This window comes from Buteo buteo, chromosome 1 (genome assembly GCF_964188355.1).
Source record: "Buteo buteo chromosome 1, bButBut1.hap1.1, whole genome shotgun sequence".
Lineage (NCBI taxonomy): Eukaryota > Metazoa > Chordata > Aves > Accipitriformes > Accipitridae > Buteo > Buteo buteo.
This window is the reverse complement of record NC_134171.1, coordinates 84,779,542-84,803,228: the sequence shown is the minus strand read 5'-3', so window position 1 is coordinate 84,803,228 and position 23,687 is coordinate 84,779,542. Positions and strand designations below refer to the sequence as shown.

Below are 23,687 nucleotides of genomic sequence, written 5' to 3'. Positions count from 1 at the left end.
AAAATTATTTGGTGTCAGGTTTAGGAAACCAAGGGAAACTAGTTAATAAGAAGGTGGCCCCCGTTTCCCCCACTTCTTTCCCATGGCAGTTTGGTAGGCATTTGTGTTGAAGTGACCAAATTGGGAAATTTTCTTGGTTTGTGCAGCCTTGAAGTGGAGAGATTGTGTGTAATGAACAGTCATTGACAAATGGAGTGGAGTACTGACCCTGAGTTAATGAGGGAAGTTGGGATACCAGAAGATACTTTACCTATATCTATCTATCTATCTATATTTTTTTTTAATTTTTTTTTTTTTTTTAGTGAGCTAGTTCGGACTAGTAATACTGCTTTGACCTTTCACTCTTTTCAAGGTATCTTTTCATAAAGGCAGATTCTGTGACTGTTCTGTTCACGTACATGTTTCTGTAGTTTTTCCGTGGAGGTTGTTTCAATCTCCTTGTGAAGACTGTGGGCATTTTTGAACTAGCCCTTTAGGGGTGTTTAAGACTTGATATAGAAGCAGCACTTCATTCTGTTTCTTGTTTTGAGCTTTCCTTTTTACAGTATAGGATGACCCTGCTGATGAACAAGACAAGAGATGGGTTTTTGTGATGGAAGCTGGGATTAGCTGGGATAGAAATCGGAAGATAAGTGAATCAGCAGAGTCACCAGGCACATGGAGATCTTCAGTCTGTCAGCACTGAGCTACTTTGTGCAGTTACTTGCTTGTTTTTCCCCTCCCTGTAGTTCTTGGTCTGTAGCCTGAAAAAACCCTATTCTGTAAGGTAGCCAGGTAAAAGGGATGAAATGGAGCATAAGTGGAAGTTCCCGGTGTAGAAATGCTATCAAATTCTCTTTTCAAACTTTTTTGTCTTCCGTCTTCAGGCAATACAGCCCTTACATATGCCTGTGCTGGAGGCTATGTAGATGTTGTGAAAGTACTGCTGGAATCAGGCGCTAGTATTGAGGACCATAATGAGAACGGTCACACTCCTCTGATGGAAGCGGGAAGTGCCGGCCATGTGGAAGTGGCCAGAGTGCTGTTAGAAAATGGAGCAGGCATAAACACGCATTCCAATGAATTCAAGGAGAGCGCGCTTACGCTGGCTTGCTACAAAGGTATAGTACCATGTACCATACTTGTTACAAAGGTCTAACAAATGTGGAAAAGTGTGACAGGTGTGAAAAGTCTTTTCAAATATGTATTTATTCAACCTTGCTGTCCTGGGCAAAATGAATTTAAAGGTTATGAATAGACACTTTCTAATGCTTTTCTCCTGTCTGTGATACCATGTAGCATGTATGCGCCGTATGTAAAATGATGATCAGTGTGGAGAGTGTAATTACCAAGATAAAAACCTTTTCTCTGAATCATTATGATGCTTTAAAAGATTTCTCTGTTAAATGAATTGGGAGACGAGGAACTAATACGCTTTACCATGGAGTAAGTATGGTAAACTTTCTGTATTGCAGCTGTCTTATACAAGATACCTCTGCTTAGATACAGAAATCACTTAATTTTAAAGGACTTGGCACTTGGGAAACATGCAAAATCTAGGACCTTGCCTTTTAGGCGTCAGTGCTTAGGCAACAGGCCTTTCTTGCCTCCCTTGGAGCATTAGGCCGCTATCTTGCATCACCCAAGAAAGGGATGAACATGTTAAAGAGGCCAAAGGTGTTCACACGGCTGAGCAGTTGCTGTTATAGGCACTTAGGACATGTTTTATTAGAGCTGTTAGAGTGGCTCTTGGCATTACTGAGTAATTGATGTTGTTGGTGGAGGTACTTCTGTGGCACCTCAGCAGAAGAGTAGAAGATGGTCTTAGTCTTTCATTCATGTTTCTTTTAGCTGCCTTGATAAATTCTTGGTTCACTGTTGCTGGACACCCTCATAAGCCGCAGTAATTTCCTTTGGTGGTGGCTGTTGGAGCAAAGGCTTGTGTTCGAAAGAGGGGAGTGGGACCCCAAAACATTCCCTCCCTGAGAAAATGTGCTTGGCCTCTGAATCCTGAAGTGAGGCTGGAAAGCAGAGGTGAAAAATGAGAAGTCTGTGCTTAGTCAGTTGTTCACTGTGATACATGGCGCAGAAGTGAAGATATTCAGGCTTTTATGTTTTTCACCTTACCCCTATGTGGCTCGTCTATCTTTTGTGCATTTCTGTATTGCTCCAAATCTCATGTTTAGGGCATAAAAACAAGCTTTTTATTTTCTCATGTTGCTTGCTTCCTGTAGTGGAATGACATGTGATATTTGGGACCAAGAAGGTCACTAACTTCTCCCAAATGCAGGGGAAGGGTGAAAAGGCAACATAGCCTCCTATTGAGCAGTATCTGTGGTATTTGTGGTGTTGCTAGGTGTAGTTCTAGTTTTAAGGTTTAGCCACGGTCATGTTGACCTATGAAGCGGCAATTTTATTTTCTTTGACTTGGTTTTATATGCTTGCATATTGTGTTGGTCATAACTGTGTAGCAAAGTTGACTGAACTTGGCACACATACAGGACTTGGTGAACTACAGCTCTGAATTAATGGAGCAGTTGAGAGCAAATACTTTCAACAAGGTGTGAGGTGTCCTTATCTATGGAGGATTCCTATAGATGGTGGAATTCCTAAGAGGATGCTTGGAAGTGTGAAGGTCTATCTGCTTGGTATGCTTTATGGTCTGAGGGCCGGTGTGAGCTCTGGGCCTGGCTACAACACCACTTATAAAAACAGTAATCCTAAATCCTTCATGTCAAGCAAGTAGAGGGGAAACCCTGACCCCCAACAGAAAACCAACCTGTGTTTTTTTTCTTTTTTTTCTTTTGATGAAAAAAAATCCGAATATCTTTGCACAAAATATATCATCATGGTAAAGTTTCTGGAGTGTGTTCTATTTAGCTCTCATTTCACCTCAATGAATGTGTGTAGTGCAGACATGCTTTTAGAAACTAAGTGAATTGGATTGTATTTATAGTAACCACACTGTTAAGTTGCTCTGTGCATTGAATGCATAGATAGATACAAACAAGTTTTTCAAGAGTGTTTCATGGGATTTTTTTTAATGTTGTAACATGGCCTTCTATTACCTTCAGTATGTGTATTAGACCCTTTCTATGACTTGTGAAATGTGCTTTCTAAAGTAGGTTTTATCTGTTAAATGTTTTCTCCATACAGGCCATCTAGAAATGGTGAGATTTCTGCTGGAAGCTGGTGCAGACCAGGAACACAAGACAGATGAAATGCATACTGCTCTCATGGAGGCTTGCATGGTAAGAGATGTATGGCTTGAGCAGTAAGGCTTATGTACTCTCTCTTCTGTTCCTGAAGATGAACAGGGATTCCTTTTGGCCTCCTTTTGGTACAGAACCTAACTATGTAATGGTTCAGTTCTCCTGTGTACTTGATGGGCCTTTTGCAGAAGAAATTGGGGGGGGTGGGGACAATACCTGGTCGAAAAACAGTACTTCCTAAAACAGCAAAATTGAACTCATTCGTCTCGTGGCTAACAAAAGTAGTTGAGTTCTTAAGAGACATCAGCTAAAACTCGCATCATGTGAGCATTAGCAAAAGAGCTCTATTAACCCATCCTTAGAATAAGTAGGTTTCTATATGTCTAGCTGCACTTTATTTTTTTTTTTTTTTTTCTGAAGTGGTGGAAGTCAGTGGATAAGGCTGTGCTCATTGTCCCAAAGCAGCTTCTGTAGGCTACATCTCTCGTTGTGCTGTCGTATGTCAATTGCTCTTTGCTTTTTGCCCTTCTGATAATCATGGAGGCCTGGTTTGAAACAGATACCTTTGTGAGCTTGGTTCAGAGACATGAATGACTTCAAGAGATAGCCAAAAGTAAATAATAGTAATTTATTTGAACAGATTTTTTTTTTCTTCTTCTTCTTTGTGTAACTTTTCAGGCTTCTGAGTGAGCAACTTTCAGTTTACGATGGGACATGCCTTTATACAGGAATCTCCAAATTAAATAACTTCAAGTGGAAGATTCTCAGTCATTGTTGAAATGCTTTTAACAATTCTAAGGTGCTAAACGTAGCAGTGAATATGGTCACAGCCTGGCAATTGGAGTCATGTTTAAAGAGTTTGTAAGCTAAATTCTTTCTCATTGTAGGTGGTTATGTTTAGGTGTCCGTGTGCAACTTGTTTCAGTATGGTTCGCATAGGCACGTGCTCCTTCAAAACACAGGATCAAAAGCTGTTTGGGAAGCGACAAGGAAATGGAAGGGGAAACTGCTACCTTTTACTAATAAGAGTACTTTCATGTTGCTGCTTTGCCCTTTGAGGCAATTGTAAAATGACAGTGTAGAATAGATTACTTTTTTATAAAATTTAGTAAGATTCTGAGAACCACTCTGTTTTTTGGATAATGTCGTAGAAGACAAATACATGTGAAGCTTTCCCTTGAAAATGTCTTGTGTGGCTACATTTTTAACACTGGAAGCGTATAATTGATGCTGGACTTAGGATTTTTCCAGGCTTCTGTGGTGAAGAAAACTTGCGAAACTGATGTCTTCAGGTAGTTTTTCTGTTTGAAGTACTCTTAGGCTCGAACAGCTATATAAGTCTCATACATCTGCATCTTCTTTAAAGCACATATCTATTTGATACTTATTTATTATCTGAGGTAATGGGATTCAATTGCTTGGGCTTTTCCTTCGGAGATTTCTTTTGATGATGGAATAAATGTGCCCATTTATTCCCTTCATTTCTCCTCCAGGAATTGTTTAGACTTCGGTACCCCCCTCTCAGAGAAATGAATACAGTGCCATGAGTTTATTAACCCTGCACCATACCAAGGGTTGGCAGGTGTAAGCTAGCAGAATGAAAAATCCAGGCGGTGTCAGTTTGTGTTTCTAGAGCTGAGAATGTTTTGAAACATTTCCTGCTGGAGAAATGAAAATGAAACAAAATGGAGCAGAATTAGGCTCCATTTCTAGACTCCCCAGGTTTTCTTTGTGACCCTGAATTGCAGTAGGCTGTTGGGCAATGCTTACTGCAGAGGTTTCCTCTACTATTTAAGATGCATAGCTGCAGCATGCTTAGGTAGGTCAGTAGTTTATCCCTTATGCCACCCTATTGCAAATCCTTCATCTGAATATGGAACTTAAATGTAAAACTGAATACTTGTCTCTTAAGTTTCCTTTTTACCTTCCTCTCAAAATAGATTTCTCACGGGTCAGGTTTTTCATGTCATTAGCCTTGTATAGTGTCACGTTGTCAATCTGTGGCCGTAGAGGAGTGCCGCAAATCCTTATTTAGTCTTCCCTTCCCTGAAATAACTGTAATGGCTCTAAAATCAGCCAGTTAGGTCTATTCAAGGAAGTTAATGGCCTCAGATATGGGAATCATTAACAGAAACCATTATACTTCTCAAGAAGTCGTTAGAAAGCCATGCAGATAAACAGGAATTCAGCTATTGTTTATCTCCTTGTCTGAAATCTTAATAGATAGCCACATAAATATCATGGGCCTTGTCCTTGCAGCGAGTTCCCTGGAAGGTGACGATAAAATCATCTTGTCTGATGTTGCAGTCGCCTTCTCATCAGGACGGCTTCTTGACAGATCAGAAATTTGCAGAGAAAGCTGCTATTCCACGGAGCAAGCCTTCTTTCCCTTGCCACCCTCTTCCCACCCCCATCTTCCTCCAGCAACAGGTGTAACAGAAGTCCATCGGACTCGCAGAAATGTTGAAACCGATGGGTGGTGTGTTTTGTTTTGTTTTTTTTTTTTTTTATTAAGACTTAGTGAGCAATAGGAAAAAAAATCTTGTCACCCTTATTTCTGCAGGAAAATGTTCCCAAATAGGCATTTCCACACTGCTGCTCAGAATTGGCAGGTAGTTGAGAGTCTCCATACTATAGCTCTGCTTAAGAGAGGGAGCAGCGTTCTGTAACAGTACTTAAAAAGATTGCAGGCTGAAATAAAGCAGTGCAGGAGCTTCTCATCTCGGCATGTTTTTTCTGCAGAAACAGTTGTTGCTCTTAAGTAGCTGAAGAAAAATACCTTCTCCAGAATAGTATTGAACTCGAATATATGTTAATGAATTGTTTGTATGTGGCATAGCACTTACGTACGAGCCAGTGAAACTGTTTAAACCTTGTCCTACAAGGCGTTGGGGAAGACTTCTGACCGAGAGCTTTTTTTTTATAGGCAGCAGTTAACATTGGTTTAATGCAAATAAGTCATTGGGCAATGTGACTTGCCTTGTGGGAGTGAAGAGCAGGTTTGTCTAGTTGGCACTTCCTCTTACTGCAGTACAGTGAGGGCTGAGTACTGGTTGCCCACAGCGGTTGAACTTTAAAATACGCCTGGTGCGCGTGTGTAGATGTGTCAGATGACTTTTTGTGATCTAATAGCAGTTATGAGGCTTTTTCCAGCTGCTGCAGAAGAGCTGAACAGCACCACCCCATTGCAAGGTCTGTTAAAGCATGGATAGAATTTCCTTGTGTGGTTAAACACCAGCAGTTCTTCTCAAGGCTGCTTGGCCCTTAGAAGCATACCTTCATACTGCTGTTTGCCATGCTTGTTGCGAGTCGGGGATGATTTGCGAGCTGTCTTGCCAGAGCCTGATGGTTGAGGCACCATCTCCGTGTTTCCCTGAGGAAAGATTCTTTATGGAGTCTTGGAGTTTTTCCCTAAAATAGTATTGTCATTTCATGTAAAAGGTGAATATGTCCTAGTTAATGTCCTAGATATTTTTCTGAGAGGAAATCGTGCTTTGCTCCCTGGATATCTAAAACACTTAAGAAAACGAAGCACAAAAATGTCAGATGCAGTTTTGTGTTTTGTCTGGAAAAGAGCTTTTTGGGGCTGTGGTTTCTAGCTTGGCGAGGATGGCTATGGCTGCGATATGCTGCCTCTTATTAGTTAATCTGAGATCAAGGCGTAATTTGGTCAATGACAACCTTGGGATAGCCTTGCATTCCTGGTAAGCTGCTGTTTTTTATATGCAGCCCTCCTGTGTTTTGTGTGTCAGACCTTTTCCATTATGGTTACTCCCAAGTTTGAATGATGGCAATTTCCTCCTGGAGCAAACCAGCTTGGAGAGTTTGTGCTGTTGTTGGACCACAGTGGCCAAGCTGGTCTCTGTTTCTGTCTAAACCAAAGCAGAATTGAATGGCAGTTGGATAAGTTACTGTCAGGCCTCCAGTGTAAACATATAGCTGAAAAGCCACTTCAAATAGTTCCTGAATTTATGGCATACTAAAAACATGACGAAGATCATACACTCAAATATTTTCTTTGTTTCTAAAGGAAGAAAGCAAACTTAGGAGCTACCTTTTGGTAAAACGAGTTTGACAACTTGATAATGGTATCTGGAAAACCCTGCAAGAGAAGGCTGTAGTTCAGGTGGCTCCTGTGATGTACGAGGAACCCCTGACAAATGGTCTTGGTTTTGGCTCTTCTCTTGGAGGGAGAAATTAAGTCCTGACTCTGCTATTAAATTCAGCAGTGAAATAGCTTTGCAGGAGCCAAGAGGCGAGCAGTGTCATCGTGCATGGCTTGCTTTTAAGAAAGGAAGGAAGCAAAATTGTTAAACTTAAATCTTATCTTCTAACAGACTGCATGGACGTTAGGACAAACTGTATTCCTGACATGCATTGTTTTTATAACTAAAATACACTGTATTTAACAAATGATGCAACTGCATGTTAAATTTAAAACCAAATTCCCTCTCCTTGACCAAGGGGGGAGCATTGGCGTTCAGTGACTTGTTTGTAATGTAAAGGTTTTGTAGTCTTTAGGGAGAACTTCAAAACCTGTTCTTACATGTAAGAGAAATTTTTTTTTTTTTCTGAAATTCTAGTAATACTGCTGTATTTATTAGACTGCTTGTGCTGTTAGTAGTAAATTGTTGGCAGAACACAAAAAGAAGTAGGTTTGAGTGGTAACTTAGAATTCGTGTTCCTCACATAATTTCACACGTGCGGTTCTGCATCTGCAGTCTTTAACAAAGAGGAGTATTGGGTGTTAGAGGATTTCGGTATTGTTCTTGTGGAGGAGGTAGGCTTCTAAAGTAGAGTTGAGCTGCTTCTCAACTGTTTGTGTTTTGTTCCACCCTGCCACCCTCAACCCCCCAACCCCCCACCTCCCAGCCCCCTGCCCCAATAAGCTGATCCCGAACACTTGAACTTGAGTCTGATATGAAGAAGTTGACCAGCTTGCTACTTAGAGCATCAGCAGGCGAAGCGTGATATGTGGTTCGCAATATTTTCGTTTTGAATTGAACAGGTCCAGTAAACCATGCTTGAAGTTTCTTCAGGTGCCTATTTAAGAGTTCATGTTTAGCCTTTATCCAAATACTTAGGGAAAATATTTAGGAAAACTTTTAAGCAACTTTTATTGGGTTTTTTTTACTTCTTTACTCACTTGTTGCTTTCTGTGTCTTCCGAGGGACTCTTGAGTTGGTGGCTACTTAAAGCTTTGGAAAATAGCATTTTTTTTTCTATTTTGATGGTCTTTTGGTCTTGGTTTTTTGAATTCCTAGGATGGCCATGTGGAAGTGGCAAGATTACTTCTTGACAGCGGAGCTCAGGTGAACATGCCTGCTGACTCTTTTGAGTCTCCATTGACTTTGGCAGCCTGTGGTGGGCATGTCGAACTGGCAGCTTTGTTAATTGAACGTGGAGCTAACTTGGAAGAGGTAAACGATGAAGGATACACACCCCTAATGGAAGCAGCTAGAGAAGGCCATGAAGAGATGGTGGCACTGTTACTTGGTCAAGGTAACTATTGTGGTGCCTTCCGTGGACTGTAATTCAAGAGGCAACTGCATATGTTGGGGGGGGTGAAAAAAAAAAAAGCTAAGTTACTGTAATTTTTGTGTCCTCCTTCAACAACTTGTGAACTCCCCGTGGTCTGCCCCCTTTTTGAGCAGTTGGTGGTTTTTTTTTCATTTGTTTTGTTTTTAGCAAAATATCCTTTGCTCTACTCATTGACTTTGTAAGTGGTCATTCTGAATTGTTCCTCAGTACAGGTTTGTATTTTTCAGACAGACATAGAATAGTGAACAGTTTACGTGGGTAACTTGTGGTCTGCCTTGGCATATCTTGAGATGGTGTTATTGCTTAAAAGGTGTAGAGAAGTGCTTTGAGGCCCTCAGAATAGTTTCCAAAGTAGTTAAATGAAGTTGAAATATTTTCGTTTGGTATGCTATGATTTTAGAAGAAAGTTTCTGCAGCTCAAGAAATGAGATACGTAGTAAGAAGATGCCTTGTGCATCAGGAAATGGCTTTGTTTGCTGATAATGGTTTCAGTGACTGGTGTTTTCTGATGAATGTGTGGTTTTGGTATTGTGTTTTGTTTTAAGGAGCAAACATCAATGCTCAAACAGAGGAGACGCAAGAAACGGCATTAACTCTGGCTTGCTGTGGAGGTTTTTTGGAGGTGGCAGACTTTCTTATTAAAGCAGGAGCTGACATAGAACTTGGTTGTTCCACACCTTTGATGGAGGCTGCTCAAGAGGGTCATTTGGAGCTGGTTAAATATTTATTAGCTGCAGGTATGGAGGAATTTTGTTAACAGTTTTGTAAAGACTTAATATAAGCTTTAAGAAGAATATCTTTTCCCATATTCATTCCATATTCATTAGCAGCTTCTTGAAATTGACTGCAAAGGTTTGTCAAACCTTAAGTAATTTATTAGTTGGACCCTAATTTAGCTTTTGAAGATTGAGTTGATGTAAACTTGTTTGGAATGGAACTTCTAGTTTGTTTGGGTTTTTTATTTCTCTAGAGTATGATAAAGTTGTCAAATTCATACATGTTGGATTGGAAGGGGGAGGTTAAAAATTTGCTGTCTGATATGGTAAAGATTATGAAGAGACGTGCATATTTTCTATAATGAACCTCATGAAGCTTATGTGCTTGTTCCTACTGCTTCAGGGGCTAATGTGCATGCAACAACAGCAACAGGTGACACAGCACTGACATATGCCTGTGAAAATGGCCATACTGATGTAGCAGATGTCTTACTTCAGGCAGGTGCAGATCTGGTAAGTCATTACCTTCTTAAAAAAAAATATCTAATTAGGAAATAAAATTATAAAGGTCTATTTATTTATTTATTTATTATGGGGGTTTTTTGGTCCCATGTTTATTGCTGAACACTTAACAAGTTTGCTGTTAATTGTTATAGTTGTATTCAAATTATCTTTTGACCTTTTTCTTTTAACTAAGTGAGAACTGGTGATGCTTTTCTAATGGATTTTAGGCTGTTCAATTACCTGAAAGTGCTTAGGTCAGTTACAGTACTTTGGTGGTTGATGTCTAAAGCATTTCCAAGCCATTCAAGGTTGCTTGTATGGAAAAATAGGGGATTTTGTTCTTTTGTCATGTGCAGTCCTGAATGGTATTCTGCTTTGAATTGTTGAGCTGATTATGGGTTAGTACTTGTACCTGCAAATTTGTTCTGTTCCTTATGCAGCAAACGGTTGGTAATTCTGTTCTCATGTGACTGTTTAGTGTACCGTAATGGAATTAAGATGACAGAGGTAAATAGATTTTTACATTTCAATAGGCTTGTACACCAGTATGTTCCCAAAAACTGAAGTTAAGCATGACAGAACACATTTTGATTAACTAAAATCCCCACCATGTGCTTGAGTGTTTCTTGTCCAGGAGTCTCAGACCTGTACAAAGGTAGGCAGATAACTTCATCTGTCTGCGAGATACAGTCAGTTCACATGTTAGGTAAATTTTTATGTCTATAGTTTGTGAAATGGTAAAAAGCGACCTTCCGTGTCTGGTGTCTTCCCATTCGAAAAACCCAGAAGGCTGAATTGCATCCTTTCACGTGTGCTGCTTTTGAGTTTTGAATTTTAAGCCTTTCTTTATTTGCTGTAGGAGCATGAATCAGAAGGTGGAAGAACTCCTCTCATGAAAGCTGCAAGGGCAGGTCATGTTTGCACTGTTCAGTTCTTGATTAGCAAAGGTAAGAGTGTGAAAAGGTTTTGGTTTTCCTGCTGTTAGAAATACTCAAAGTTAAGAGCATGTCAGTACTAGTGTAACTTCCTTGGATTTGTTTCAAATATTTTAACTGAAGTAGGTCATGGATTTTCAAAGTAGGCATGTAATGATCACCTCTGGTTTCTGGTGAGATTAGTGGGAACTGCAGCTAGTTCTAAAATTAATAATATTCCAGTCTCTAATTCCTAGTAAAAGCAGCAACAGTAGTAGTGGTTACTGGGTATCTCCATGCTCCTGGTGCAGCTTTTGAGCACTGTCTCTTCAGAAGTTTAACTTCAAGTGCCTGTTTGTTTTGAAGTTTTGACTGTAACTTGCTTGATGCTGTCAGAACTATTAGCTCCAGCCTTACATCACTGTTGAATGCATAGAGTTGATACAGAGCTCAGAATTGCTGTTTTTGCTCTCTTGAGCCTATATTGATGGATTTTTCTTGCACCTTTCATGTATGGAGCAGGATTGGCCTAAAGCTTCCTGTGTGATGTAATTTTCCCTGTGTAGGTTGTAGAGGAAAGAAGCAGAGCTGCGATTAATCATCTGCTTGCTGGTGCTGAGATGCGTGGATCCGTGCGCTGGATCTTAGCGGGGTTTTTTTGGGTTGTTTTTTTTTTTTTCTTTTTTAAAAAAGGCATAGCCCTGGCACAATTGCTGGCAAATTTAAAAGCAATAGGTTCACCTGCTATGCAATGTTCCACACTTATAACGGAGCCATTTGATTAGTGAGTTCGGAGTGCTAGTCCAGGTAGGGTTGATTTTCTTTTTGTGACATATTGAATGGTCTTCTGATGATAGTAATAATTGGATGTTCAATTTAATTTGTCAGTCGTAAGTCTGCAGCCATGGAGAAATGTTTTCATATTTAAGAAAAAAGTTAACTTCATGTCACTTTTGGTAGAGGAGAACATGTTGAAGGGTTTTTAAATAATCTTACCCTCTCTGTTTTTGAAGGAGCAAATGTGAATAGGACCACAGCTAACAATGATCATACCGTATTGTCGCTGGCCTGTGCTGGAGGTCATTTGGCAGTTGTGGAGTTACTGCTAGCTCATGGTGCTGATCCTACGCACAGATTGAAGGTTTGTTGCTCAACTACTTTACTTTCCTCTGGGGTGGTCTTTCATTAATCTTAAAACTAACGAGAGTCGAGTGAATTTGCTCCTTTTGTATTCTCTGCAACTGACCCAACGTGTCGTGATTTCAGTAGAAGGAAGATGGCAGAACTGGTATTCCCACAAGCAGGCATTATGCTCATGAATATATCTATAGAAGTTGGAGTTAGGAGGAGTGCAGGTCTATTGATTACTGTGAATGTAAAGGTTGCGCTCCAGTTGTAAGGTCATGATTGTGGAAGGAAAATTTTAAAGTACAATTTCTTTTCTTTTCTTTTCTTTTTTTTTTTTTTTTTTTAATACTTAGAGTCCTTAAGTTTAGATGTGGACTTAATGCGGATTGAATGAATATTCATTAAAGCAGTGTGTCATGTCTCCCAAAACACTTGTGTTGTCATGTTTTGATGATGCTGTTTTCTAACACTGTGATCTTTCCCTTTTTTAGGATGGATCAACTATGTTAATAGAGGCAGCAAAAGGTGGTCATACCAGTGTGGTTTGTTACCTTCTAGATTATCCAAACAACTTGCTTTCTGCTCCTCCACCTGATGCTACTCAGCTGACCCCACCATCCCATGATTTAAATAGGGTAAGATTTAAGGGCTGGTTGTCTGTGCATTCGTGGGGCTTTTTCTGCATTTCTTCTTGCAGCTTTCTCAAGAGTTTAAAGATGAGAGAAGAGTCAGTCATGTCATTTCATGAACTACTGAACTGTAGGTGAACGCACTGAAAATTACTCGAGCTGTCGTGAGAGTGGTGAAAACTTTGAATGTGATCGCGTAGTGCTTTCATCGTTCTTCTTAATGCTCTATAAATATTATAGGAAAAAATGATGGGGGGAAAAAAAACCCCAGCAGGTGAAAAGGTCTGCTTTAATGAGGCTCTTCAGAATTACATTTGGAGCCCATTGTGGCTTGTATTTGCTTTACCATAGCGTATCGCTGTACCATGCTGAGATGAGTATTGTTTGGCAAGTAATTTCTTAGGTTAAAAATGCAAAGTATATAGATGTCAGATGATCTCAAATTAACAACTGTTGAACTCAGCATGTTAAAAAATGTATTAAATGTTACTAGTCACCATTAAAGTCTGTTTTTCTAACAGGTTTTGTTTACCTTCTATTGAATTATAACTAGATTAGAGTATGAGAAAAGTAATCTGTTAGTATCCAACATTTTAGGCTCCTCGTGTACCAGTGCAGGCGCTGCCCATGGTCGTCCCACCCCAGGAGCCTGACAAACCCCCTGCTAATGTCGCCACAACCCTTCCCATCAGAAATAAAGGTCAGTCTTAGTTCTGGAGCTTATTTTCTAAATATCCTTTCTAGGTAGAAGATAGAGGGTTGCACTTCTAGCAGAGTAGTTCCTATGAAGAGTGTTCATGGATTCAGTCAAGGAAACTGCAATTTTTTTATTTATTTTTTTTTTTTAAAAGGATTTGCTTATCTGCCAAATACAAAGTGTCAGTCATCTAACCCTGTAATCATAAAGCGTCAAGAAATCTGCCTAAGTAAATATGTTAAAATATGTATTAGTCTGACATACTGGACTAATGCAGAATGTCACCCAGAATCCTATATAAATTTGATAATGGAAGTTGTAAAAACAATGTTAATCTCCATATTGTAGTTGATTTGATAGTTTGTGTTTACGTAGTTTACTTAGGATAGTAATCTTGGAGTGGGTTTGACTAATTTGACTGAAGGCGGAATTTCTTGTGCTATAAAATACTTAGTCTGATGTGGCTCAGGTCCTCCTAGGACTAAATTTGCATCTATTTTGATATTGCCATTTTGACACTTAACTCTTTCTGTACTTAAGAATTCTCTTCCAAAACAATTTTTATCAAGGATCAGCACTAGTGCAAATACAGGCGTGCATGTCATAAAATTAATACTGTGTGTACACTTGTATTGTTCTGGAAATACAGCGGGGATGACTGGAAGAAACTGGGCTCCTCCACTGCCTCAAATCCTGAGTTTTGATTTGCCTTTCGCCCTTCAAAATTAATTGATTGTTCCTTCTCCAACTGGTATGGCAGACCATGTCAGCTGTGTTACTGTGGACTTCTTCATAAAAGATGAATTGGATTAGTCCATCACGCATTCTTACAGGAAGGCTGAAATATTTGCCTTGCCTAGGCAGAGAGCTGAGTTTTGACGCAGGCAAAATCATGTCTGCTATGGATTAAATGTAGTGGCTAAACATAGCCTGTTAGATCACGTTAAATATAAATGACTATCCTGGGTTCTAGCGCTGTTTGTCAACTGAGAAAAGCTGGATACCTGTAGTGAAAGGATTCAGTAGTTCTAGAAAGTGTAGTGCTTCCTAAAATGTACTGAGTTATTCACAAAACTGGTGGCCTAGAACAAGTCGCCTGTCCCTCGAGATGTTTTTGCATCACTTTTGCTGTGCTTTCAAGGCTGTAACCATACTTTTATGTCTTAACACGATACCAGACGCAAAACATCACGTAAAGAGACAGCATATCCTTTCTTTTTGTTTCCATTTATCTTGTAGCACCACTTGATAGCAGCGGCTCTTGAGACAATCGCTTCATTTGGCAAAAGTATAACAATTGTTGGAGTAGATATGTCAATGTAGCACAGGGTTATTTGGAATGTATGCGCAGTAATCTGTACTGTTAAATTGCAATCTGACTGCTGTATTAAAATTGATAGCGAAAGATACGGTTTTCTTTGAGGGCTTTACAGTACACGCTGACCTTCTGTGGGTGCTGTGTCTTGGTGCATAACCGGCCATTTAGCATCCCAACAGTAGCTCTATAATGAGGATGCCATTCATGTGCACTTCCATTGGTTCTGAGGGGGTTTCTTTTTCACACAGCTGCTTCTAAACAAAAGTCCAGCAGTCATTTGCCAGCAAACAACCAGGATGTACAGGGTTACATCACCAATCAGTCTCCAGAGAGCATTGTAGAAGAGGCTCAGGGCAAGTTGACAGAGCTGGAGCAGAGGATAAAAGAAGCCATAGAGAAGAACGCTCAGCTGCAGTCCCTGGAATTGGCACACGCTGACCAGCTCACCAAAGAGAAGATTGAGGAGCTGAACAAAACGAGGGAGGAACAAATTCAGAAGAAACAAAAGATTTTGGAGGAACTGCAGAAAGTGGAGCGAGAGTTACAGCTGAAAACTCAGCAGCAGCTAAAAAAGCAGTATCTAGAGGTAAAAGCGCAAAGAATTCAGCTCCAGCAGCAGCAGCAGCAACAGTCTTGCCAGCATCTGGGACTACTGACTCCTGTTGGGGTAGGAGAACAACTCTCAGAGGGAGACTATGCACGATTACAGCAAGTGGACCCCATCTTACTTAAAGATGATCCTCAGCAAGCTGCTGCGCAGACGGGTTTTGCACCAATTCAGCCTCTGGCGATGCCACAAGCTTTGCCTCTGGCAGCAGGTTCCTTACCTCCAGGGTCCATCGCAAATCTTACAGAACTGCAAGGTGTTATAGTTGGACAGCCAGTATTGGGCCAAGCACAACTAGCAGGGCTGGGGCAAGGAATACTGACAGAAACACAGCAAGGGTTAATGGTAGCCAGCCCTGCTCAGACGCTCAATGACACGCTGGATGACATCATGGCAGGTGGGTTTATATTGTTATGAGCAGGTATAATATTTGCTTGACCAGTTGAGGCTATGTCCACTTCTTTATATATATATATGTGTGTGTGTGTGTGTTTGTGTATTCCCGCTAGCTCTACAGCCAGTACCGCTAGCCTACTGATCCCTGTGTTTAGGAGTTCAGAAAACTAGTTTTAACTTTTCAATTTGCAGGGTTGCCTTTCCTTTTGTTGAGCTAACTGGTGCCTGTTTGTCAGGTTGGTATGTCAGAAGTGGCTTTTTTAACTCTTGATAGGTTGGGGGGGTGATATACTAGGGTCTAACAGTTCTATTTCGGCCTCTTCGTAGCTCAGGAGCAACGTCTTGACAATACTGGTTAGTACTTGGGACTAGCTAACTGAGAACTGACTTGGAGCGCTCAGAATAGGATTTGAGCAGCTATAGCACCACATCGAGCCTATAAAGTGTAAGGAACGTGTAGGCTTGTCTTTGGAAGGACTGCTGCTCTAGTTGGCCTTGAATAGTCTACTTATTGGAAGGTTTTACTTCTGTTCGGGGAAAAAAATGATGATCCCGTGACTTTTTAAAATGTCTACTCATAAAAATGGCTGCTTTGCCAGCGAAAACCAAATTTTGCCTTACCAAATTCTTCTTAATCGCTTTGGAGAATTCTTTACCCAGTGACATCAGTCTTTTAAGCCCCTGAGTAGTAAAATAAAAGAATGAAACAGGTTTTAAATACCGCAGGACATCTGAGTTGTTAGTGTTTGTTTCCTTTACACCCCCTTCAGTTGCACTTAATCCCCTTTCCGTGTTAAAGTGGTCGCTGAAATGCTCATTTTGACTACTTAGTTGAATACAGATTAACTGTTAGGACAAAGTATTTAAAAAATCGTATCAATTTGCTGAGGTGCTTTTGGTTAGGCTGATGAACTTTCATTTTTAAAAGTGCTGTCTGTTTTGACAAGTCTGCTTTGTAAAGCATGTTAGCATGAGGGGTGTGTGCTGGAGGAAAGGCAGGCCTCTGAGAATGTTTTAGCCCAGAGGTGTGGAGCTGGTCCTGCGTATACTGCAAGTGTTACTGGAGGACAATAGTGGTGCAGAGTGAATAGAAGATACGATAATGGTTAAAAATACCAAGCGGTGATTGTTTAAAATACTTGGAACAATGCTTTACATATTAGGCACCTAATGACTAACCTGATGTTCAGGCAAGGCCTCGTTAAAGATTACTGAAACTTACGGGAGCTACAGAGATTTTTTTCTGAAAATCTAGTGTTAGAATTGAAGCCCAGACATAAAGATTGGAAGCTGTCAGTGGATAAAACCAAACTGGATGCATGAAAAAGTAGATGAAAACCCCTACATCCGTCATGCATTGATAGTGAAGATTTCTGTCACGTGGAGCTGCTGGGGTACATAACAATACCAGCTACTCAATTGAAGAGATGGGATCATTACAGTTCTTGGTTACTTGTGAAGCATCTCTGCAATGCACTTCCATTGTGTTCAGATATAGTTTAAACTTTGAGTTAGGACATTTGTTAAGTGCTTAACTGCATATAACATCTTGAGAATCTATGATTTTAGGTCATCTGCCACGTACCCAAATGCTCACGCATGACTTTTTGGAAAGGTCAGGTATTTCCAATGTGAATTTTGAGTGAATGTTTTTGTACCTGCTTAGTCCCAGTTCTTAGTATGTGCATGCGCACATGCAATTGGGAGTGAGGCCTAAATTCATAGGATCGTAGAATAGTTTGGGGTGGAAGGGACCATTAAAGGTCATCTAGTCCAACCCCCCTGCAGTGAGCAGGGAAATCTTCAACTAGATCAGGTCGCTCAGAGCCCCGTCCAACCTGACCTTGAAGGTTCGCAGGGACAGGGCATCTGCCACCTGTGCCAATGTTTCACCACCCTCAATGTTTAAAAAAAAAAAAAAAAAAAAAAAAGTCTTCCTTCTATTTAGTCTAAATCTACTCTCTTCTAGTTTAAAACCATTACCCCTTGTCCTATTGCAACAGGCCCTGCTAAAAAGTTTGTCCCTACCTTTCTTACAGGCCCCTGTTAAATACTGAAAGGCCACAGTAAGGTTTCCCCGGAGCCTTCTCTTCTCCAGGCTGAACAACCCCAACTCTGTCAGCCTTTCCTTACAGGAGAGGTGTTCCATTCCTCTGACGATGTTTGCGGCCCTCCTCTGGACACGCTCCAACAGGTCCATGTCTTTCTTGCGCTGAGGACTCCAGAGCTGAACGCGGTAGAGGGGCAGAATCCCTTCCCTTGACCTGCTGGCCACGCTGCTTTGGATGCAGCCCAGGATAGCGTTGGTTTTCTGGGCTGCGAGCGCACATTCCCGGCTCATGTGCAGCTTTTCATCCACTGGTACCCCCAAGTCCTTCTCCGCAGGGCTGCTCTCATCCCCTAGCAGAAAAAAATTGCGCTCTGGAAGGCATTGGTGGCAAGTCTGTTAAAAGCTGTACGCATGTAATTCCATCTCTGCTTTTCTGTGAAGTGGCTGATTTTAGGTGGGTTTGTTTTTTTTTTTAAGTGAGAGCAGACACAGTCCTGAGCATACAATTTAAGTGCCAGCTTGAGTCCATGCATCAGAATTTAGCGTGGAGGTGAGATGGGCTCAATGTAATACAAAACATTTAAGCAGCAGCTAAATATTTTGTTAGTAGCTTTGTGTATTGCTTTAATAGGAACCCTCTAGAAAATTCATATGGTTTTACATCTCTGTTCCTGAGATGACTTCTGTTTAGTTCCATCACAGAGCTGTGGCTTGCTGCACGGGTTGCAGAACCCAAGCTTCACCTTGACTGTGCAAACTATCCAGTGTTCATCTCTGTGCTTAATTAGTTGGAAACAATGAGTTTAAGTTTCCCATTTTAAGTACTTGTTTCCAACGAGGCCAGGTGTGCAAATGCTGGTATTTGTCAGAGGCGAGCGTAAGACATGGGTATTGCTGTAGAGGTCAAGTGTTGTTGCTAGATCAAGTCAGGGACTTCAGAGTAGGATTCCTTGCTATTAGAGGAGCTAGTTGGTGTTACCAGAGGTCTGCGCAATTTGCCTGGAAACACAGTGACAGAATGTACCAAGTTAAGGGGTTTGGGTTTTTTTTAAAGAAGGAAATAGGGTATGTTGAAAAAGTAGTAAATAATCTTTCGGTTTTAACTTTGGTCTCCTTTCTGGTCCTGTTGGAATTGATGACAAGCAAAAGGTTCGCTCTTTAGCTTCAAATGTTGGACAGGTTCTTTGCTTGCTGTGAGGCTAGTGAATAGAAATACTTTTTTGGGCTAGTTATGTAACACTTGAATGAAAACATTGTCTAGTTAAATGGTGTGTTAAATATATAAAGACAAAAGTATATCCCTGTTTTTTAATAGCAAACTTTTTTTAAAGTAGGTACTATTCAAAGGATTATGTCCAGTAACAGAGCCTCACAAAGAGCTTCAGGAATCTTGAAGCACTTGATAAGATTAATTCCTGGAAGCCACCTTGTGGGATGAGTCCATTTTAACTGTAGCTGTCTAAATTAATACCTAAGACAGAATATGCATTCAAGTTCTTAACTCCTTACTGAAAAAATAACTGTAGAGCGGCAGCAGCACAGAAAAATCAGGAGGTTCTGTCCCACGCGCGATCCGTGCACGAGCTGCAGAAAACTGAAGATGCAAGCTTTTATGCACTGGTGTAAATACAGTTGGTTGCTGGCAGCGGTTATGCTGTTCTTGCAAATGGATGGTAAATGCATTTAGACCTTTGTCCTTGAGATATTAAAAGACTTCCCTTTATTGCTAGCAGCTGGTTTTGTGTGGGACTGAGCCTGTCGCAGTCTACCTTTCATGCTGTAACTAGTAATCATCAAGACTACACGTGTGGTGTGGTTTTCGGGCTTCATCCATGGTGCTGTTAGTGCATAGAAGCAACACTGTGTTTGTGTTTGAATTCAGAACATAACTTTGACTCTTGTAATTCGAGGCATGTTATGCATCCGAAGTGTTCTGTATTGATTTTAAGCATGTGTGACAGGAACATAGCTTTTAGTAACTTAAGATACTATAGAGAAATTGGGGCAGAGGAGAAGAAGCTGATGTGGAACAAGCCTGTTGAGTTGGCTTGAAACACGTTGAAAAAGCTGAGCTATCTAACGTATTTCTTGTAACGTATTTTTTTTTCAGTCCCTCATCTTGGCTTATGGCAATGTGGTGTGAAACAGTTCTTTTATACATCTACTGTTGATATTATAGGAGATAAGGAATAAATGCATAAGAACAATGCTGTGCCCACAATCAGACAACACCAGTAAGAAGCTTAATGGTCAACATAAAGATGAAATGGGACTATAAAGGTGCTTGGTTTCTGTAACATCTTGCGCTTTGTGAAAATACGAAGTATGCAAAGAAGCAGCAAACTTGAACAGCGCAAACAACCCCATGTTTCTTTCAAAATGTCAGGCTTTTTTCCAGACGTACGTTTTGATTTAGGACATGTAGATCAGTGAGGAAGAAATCCTGTGGGCTCAAATGTCAATTATCTTGTGTTAGTTTTCAGTTTTTTTAATTTGTCAGCTTGGCTGTTTGCTTTCCTCCCCTGATCCTAGGGTGGCGGTTGTAAGCCAAATGCTTCTCTGGATGGTGAGGCTGTTGTGCATGGGGGAGAAGGTAGCAGCTGTGAGCATGTCCTGTTTTTACTTTAAGCTAGGAGACAGTTGAGATCTCCAGAAAGAAAGCAATATGAAAAGCAGCTGTGCTTCTAATATCAGTAAGCGCAAAACTGATTTGTCTAATGTTCAAATCTAAAATACTTCGACCAGAGTAGTCAAATGGTGCTTGGAGTGATGTGTTCTGACAAAGAAGCTTGACTTTGTTTCACAACATGATTAAGACCGGTAGTTGGTCCCGTACCAAGCCATGTATATGCTAAAATAGTGTAATAGTGAGCTAGCTTTGAAGACTGTTAGCCCAGGCATAAAGTAATGATGGTTTAATGTTGAAGTACAGACTTACAGTTAAATTTTGCCACTGTTCCGTTAGAGTAGATGGAGGGGCGGAGGGGAAAGATAAACCTTTGACCATCAGTGCATGTAGATTTGATGATCAAGCCAGTTGGTTACTTTTTTCACTGCTCAAGACTGTTGTCAAAACCTTTTGGCTTATTGAAAACTTTTAATAGTTTTGTTTGGACACGGTAAAGGTTCTGTTCGTTGCCCTTGGCATGTTCATTACAAATTTGAAGTCTGCACAGGTGATGTTGAAATAAACATAATCTAAGTCATTACCCATAAAAATTAATATCTTGTCTCAGTGAAATGTGCTGTAGGGATTCGAATTATATTTGTTGGTTAATTATTGCTGAAGCACACTTGAAATATATCTAATATGAGAACTGTAAGTCAACATGCATATTCTGCTCTACTAGCATGCATAAAAACATTTTTATATGGGTTGTACAATAAAGGTTTTCTTCCTTGTGGAAAGAGGGGTGTTGGCTTTTAAACATGTCTCTCTTGGTTTTTTGTTTTGTTTTTCCTCCCCCTCACTGTAACACACTGGTATTAAAAAAAGAGTTTACCTGAGTTGAGACCTTCTTAACTACCTTCATTTGTTTTTTTTTTTTCCTCTTTTTAAGTCTAAGAACTTTAATAGTGTTTCTTGTAATATAGTAGATGCTCTCCAGCTCCCATATTGAGACTACAGCAGTAATTCTTAGCAACTGTTTAAAATACACGTGCTACTGTAGCAGGGTTAACTTTCCATGTCTGGATTATTTGATGATCATGCTTTTATATAATGCAAGTTAAGCGTACGTGGTTAGTTTCCACTCTGTTTTAGCATCTTTATCCGGTTCTTTTGGACTAGCTGTGAGAGTCAAGAATCATGATGCTTTATAATTCCGTTACTATTTTATGCTGCTTTAACTTCTTCTTTGAACTTACAGAAAGAAGGTAAATAAGCTAGTTTTTCAAAATTACTTGTTATGACTGTACATGTAAAGAGGGAAGCAGGAGTTGAAACTGACACCTTCTTATCCTTCTGTATGAAACCAATTTGAAGTTGTGTTTTTAGGTTATATTTCTAATTTACAGTCAGGATAAGGCATGAGACGAGTTTAAATTAGATGTTCCACTGAATGATATTTTGTTATGATCTTTGGTTAGTTCTCCTCTGTACAGAACTCCCTTAGGCCATAGTTTTTGACCTTATGTCAGAATATTTTGGCTTAGCTTCTGTATGTTTCTTTTAATCTATACGTAGAGTGATCTGTCCCGTAAGATGAGAGAAGTTTTCAAAGGGTATTCTAATATAAAGATCAAGGGAGTTAGAATCTTGATTTACTCTTAAATATAAGGTTAATCATACTTCTTGTGTTATAAGTTGGGGCCTCTTTGTTTCTCTCAGTGACATTTATTAGCTTCTTTGCTGGGATTTGGTATAGGAAGTCCAGAAATTAAATTAGTAACGGATGAAAAACTTAGGAGCCTTGCAGAGGAGGGAGTACGCAAATTGGCATATTAGGATACAATTTTTGTGGCATCTGTTGGAAAAACTTATCACTTCAAATTAAATACAGGAGCTAATTATCAATGTCTGGCAGTTATAGACACGGCTGATTATTAAACCTGTTTGAAAAATGAACAGGACTTGAAAAGTTGGGGATCAAGGGGTATTATTTTGATGTTCCATAAGGTTACTTGGTGGTGCATACTAAGGTCAACACTGACAACATGTGGAAACTGCATTTCTTTCATTTTGCAGTTAAAGGTGTTTTTGTCAACTTGACAGGAGAAGTGTACAATATTTTATTTTCTCCTTTGCTGATCACACCTGATAAAGACCTGTAGAAATACTGGAGAAAAGTCAGGGAGAAAAAACATGGAGTGCTTTTAAGGAAGAGGGGGGGGGGGGGGGAAGTAGGAAAATGGGAGTTTCCCCCCACAGGCTGTTCCAGATTCAAGTTTGCTCTGTGCCTGTAAACATTATATGTATGAAATGAATTTCAGGGAAGCGTGCCAGTCGGTGCTATTTTGTGTCATGTCGATACACTGTCATCAACTATAAAATGGTGTTACCTTTTGCTTATCCTAACAACCTTCACCAAAGTTTCTGCAAAATGGCTGTTAAGAAGCTTCCACTTCTCTGGTTTCAACAAATTCTGCCATGTGAGCATCCTGATGCTAGCACTGTTGCTTTTTTGTTATGTTTATGGGGGCTGGGGGGTTGGGGTTAAAGGTTGGACAGACTTTTATATGAGAATCTTCAAACTGTTTTAAGAAAAATTGCATAGATGCCCATTGATTGGACTTATGCTGCGGTCGTGTTTCTCAAGGTATGGAACTCCTGGTCCAAATAATGGCTGACTTGTTGTAGGAAAAAAAAAAATTTTTGTGGTGGGCTTCTAGAAAACATGCCAATCTGATACTTTCCTATTTCTTTGATTGAATACTGATAACCTTTTTCATAGTTGTTAAATTCAAAAAGTTAAAGTCGAAAGATTGGGTTAAATGTGTAAAATACATATTTGTGGAAAATGAAATTTTTAAGGAGTTCTGTGTGTCGGTGGGAGTTCTGTCCCACTGTCCATTTATTGTCACATTTAACTTTTGAAGTAAAGTGTCTTGCTTTTACTAAGTGTAATTATTCTGTTCAACAGCAGTGAGCGGAAGAGCATCTGCAATGTCAAACACTCCTACCCACAGCATTGCAACTTCTGTCTCCCAACCTCAGACGCCAACTCCGAGTCCTATCATTTCTCCTTCAGCCATGCTGCCAATCTACCCTGCTATAGATATCGATGCACAGGTAAGCCTGCAATTGTCTGTGCAGCACAGATGCGTGGAGCTCTTTCGCTTCTGCATCCTGAATAATTCAACGATGGTAAACAGCTCTGTTGTATAACGAATTGGGTTCTAGAGGCTTGATTTGCTGCTGCTTTTAGAAAGCCTGTACAAGTCCCTGGAGAGTTGCAACCCACTTCACTCTGTGCTCTCGCTGAACAACAGAGAAGGTCTTTGAATGACTAAACACTTGGATTTCTTATTTCCTTGTTGTCGGGAGTGATTATGAG

At 40.2% G+C, this 23,687-nt stretch overlaps 1 protein-coding gene across 6 annotated transcripts in view; it reads left to right on the top strand.

Moving 5' to 3' along the window:
- Positions 1–23,687, top strand: part of ANKRD17 (ankyrin repeat domain 17) — a 96,631-nt gene that overhangs the window by 48,966 nt on the left and 23,978 nt on the right. For 3 of the 6 annotated variants that reach the window (XM_075039355.1, XM_075039375.1, XM_075039370.1), the window contains exons 6-16: positions 867–1,100; positions 3,136–3,230; positions 8,456–8,693; positions 9,278–9,469; positions 9,852–9,961; positions 10,812–10,899; positions 11,880–12,007; positions 12,486–12,629; positions 13,221–13,323; positions 14,887–15,642; positions 23,274–23,422. In XM_075039355.1, coding sequence (XP_074895456.1) covers positions 867–1,100; positions 3,136–3,230; positions 8,456–8,693; positions 9,278–9,469; positions 9,852–9,961; positions 10,812–10,899; positions 11,880–12,007; positions 12,486–12,629; positions 13,221–13,323; positions 14,887–15,642; positions 23,274–23,422 — 2,237 coding nt within the window. The remainder of the gene's footprint in view (positions 1–866; positions 1,101–3,135; positions 3,231–8,455; positions 8,694–9,277; positions 9,470–9,851; positions 9,962–10,811; positions 10,900–11,879; positions 12,008–12,485; positions 12,630–13,220; positions 13,324–14,886; positions 15,643–23,273; positions 23,423–23,687) is intronic. The other 3 variants (XM_075039362.1, XM_075039386.1, XM_075039379.1) reach the window with 3 other exon arrangements.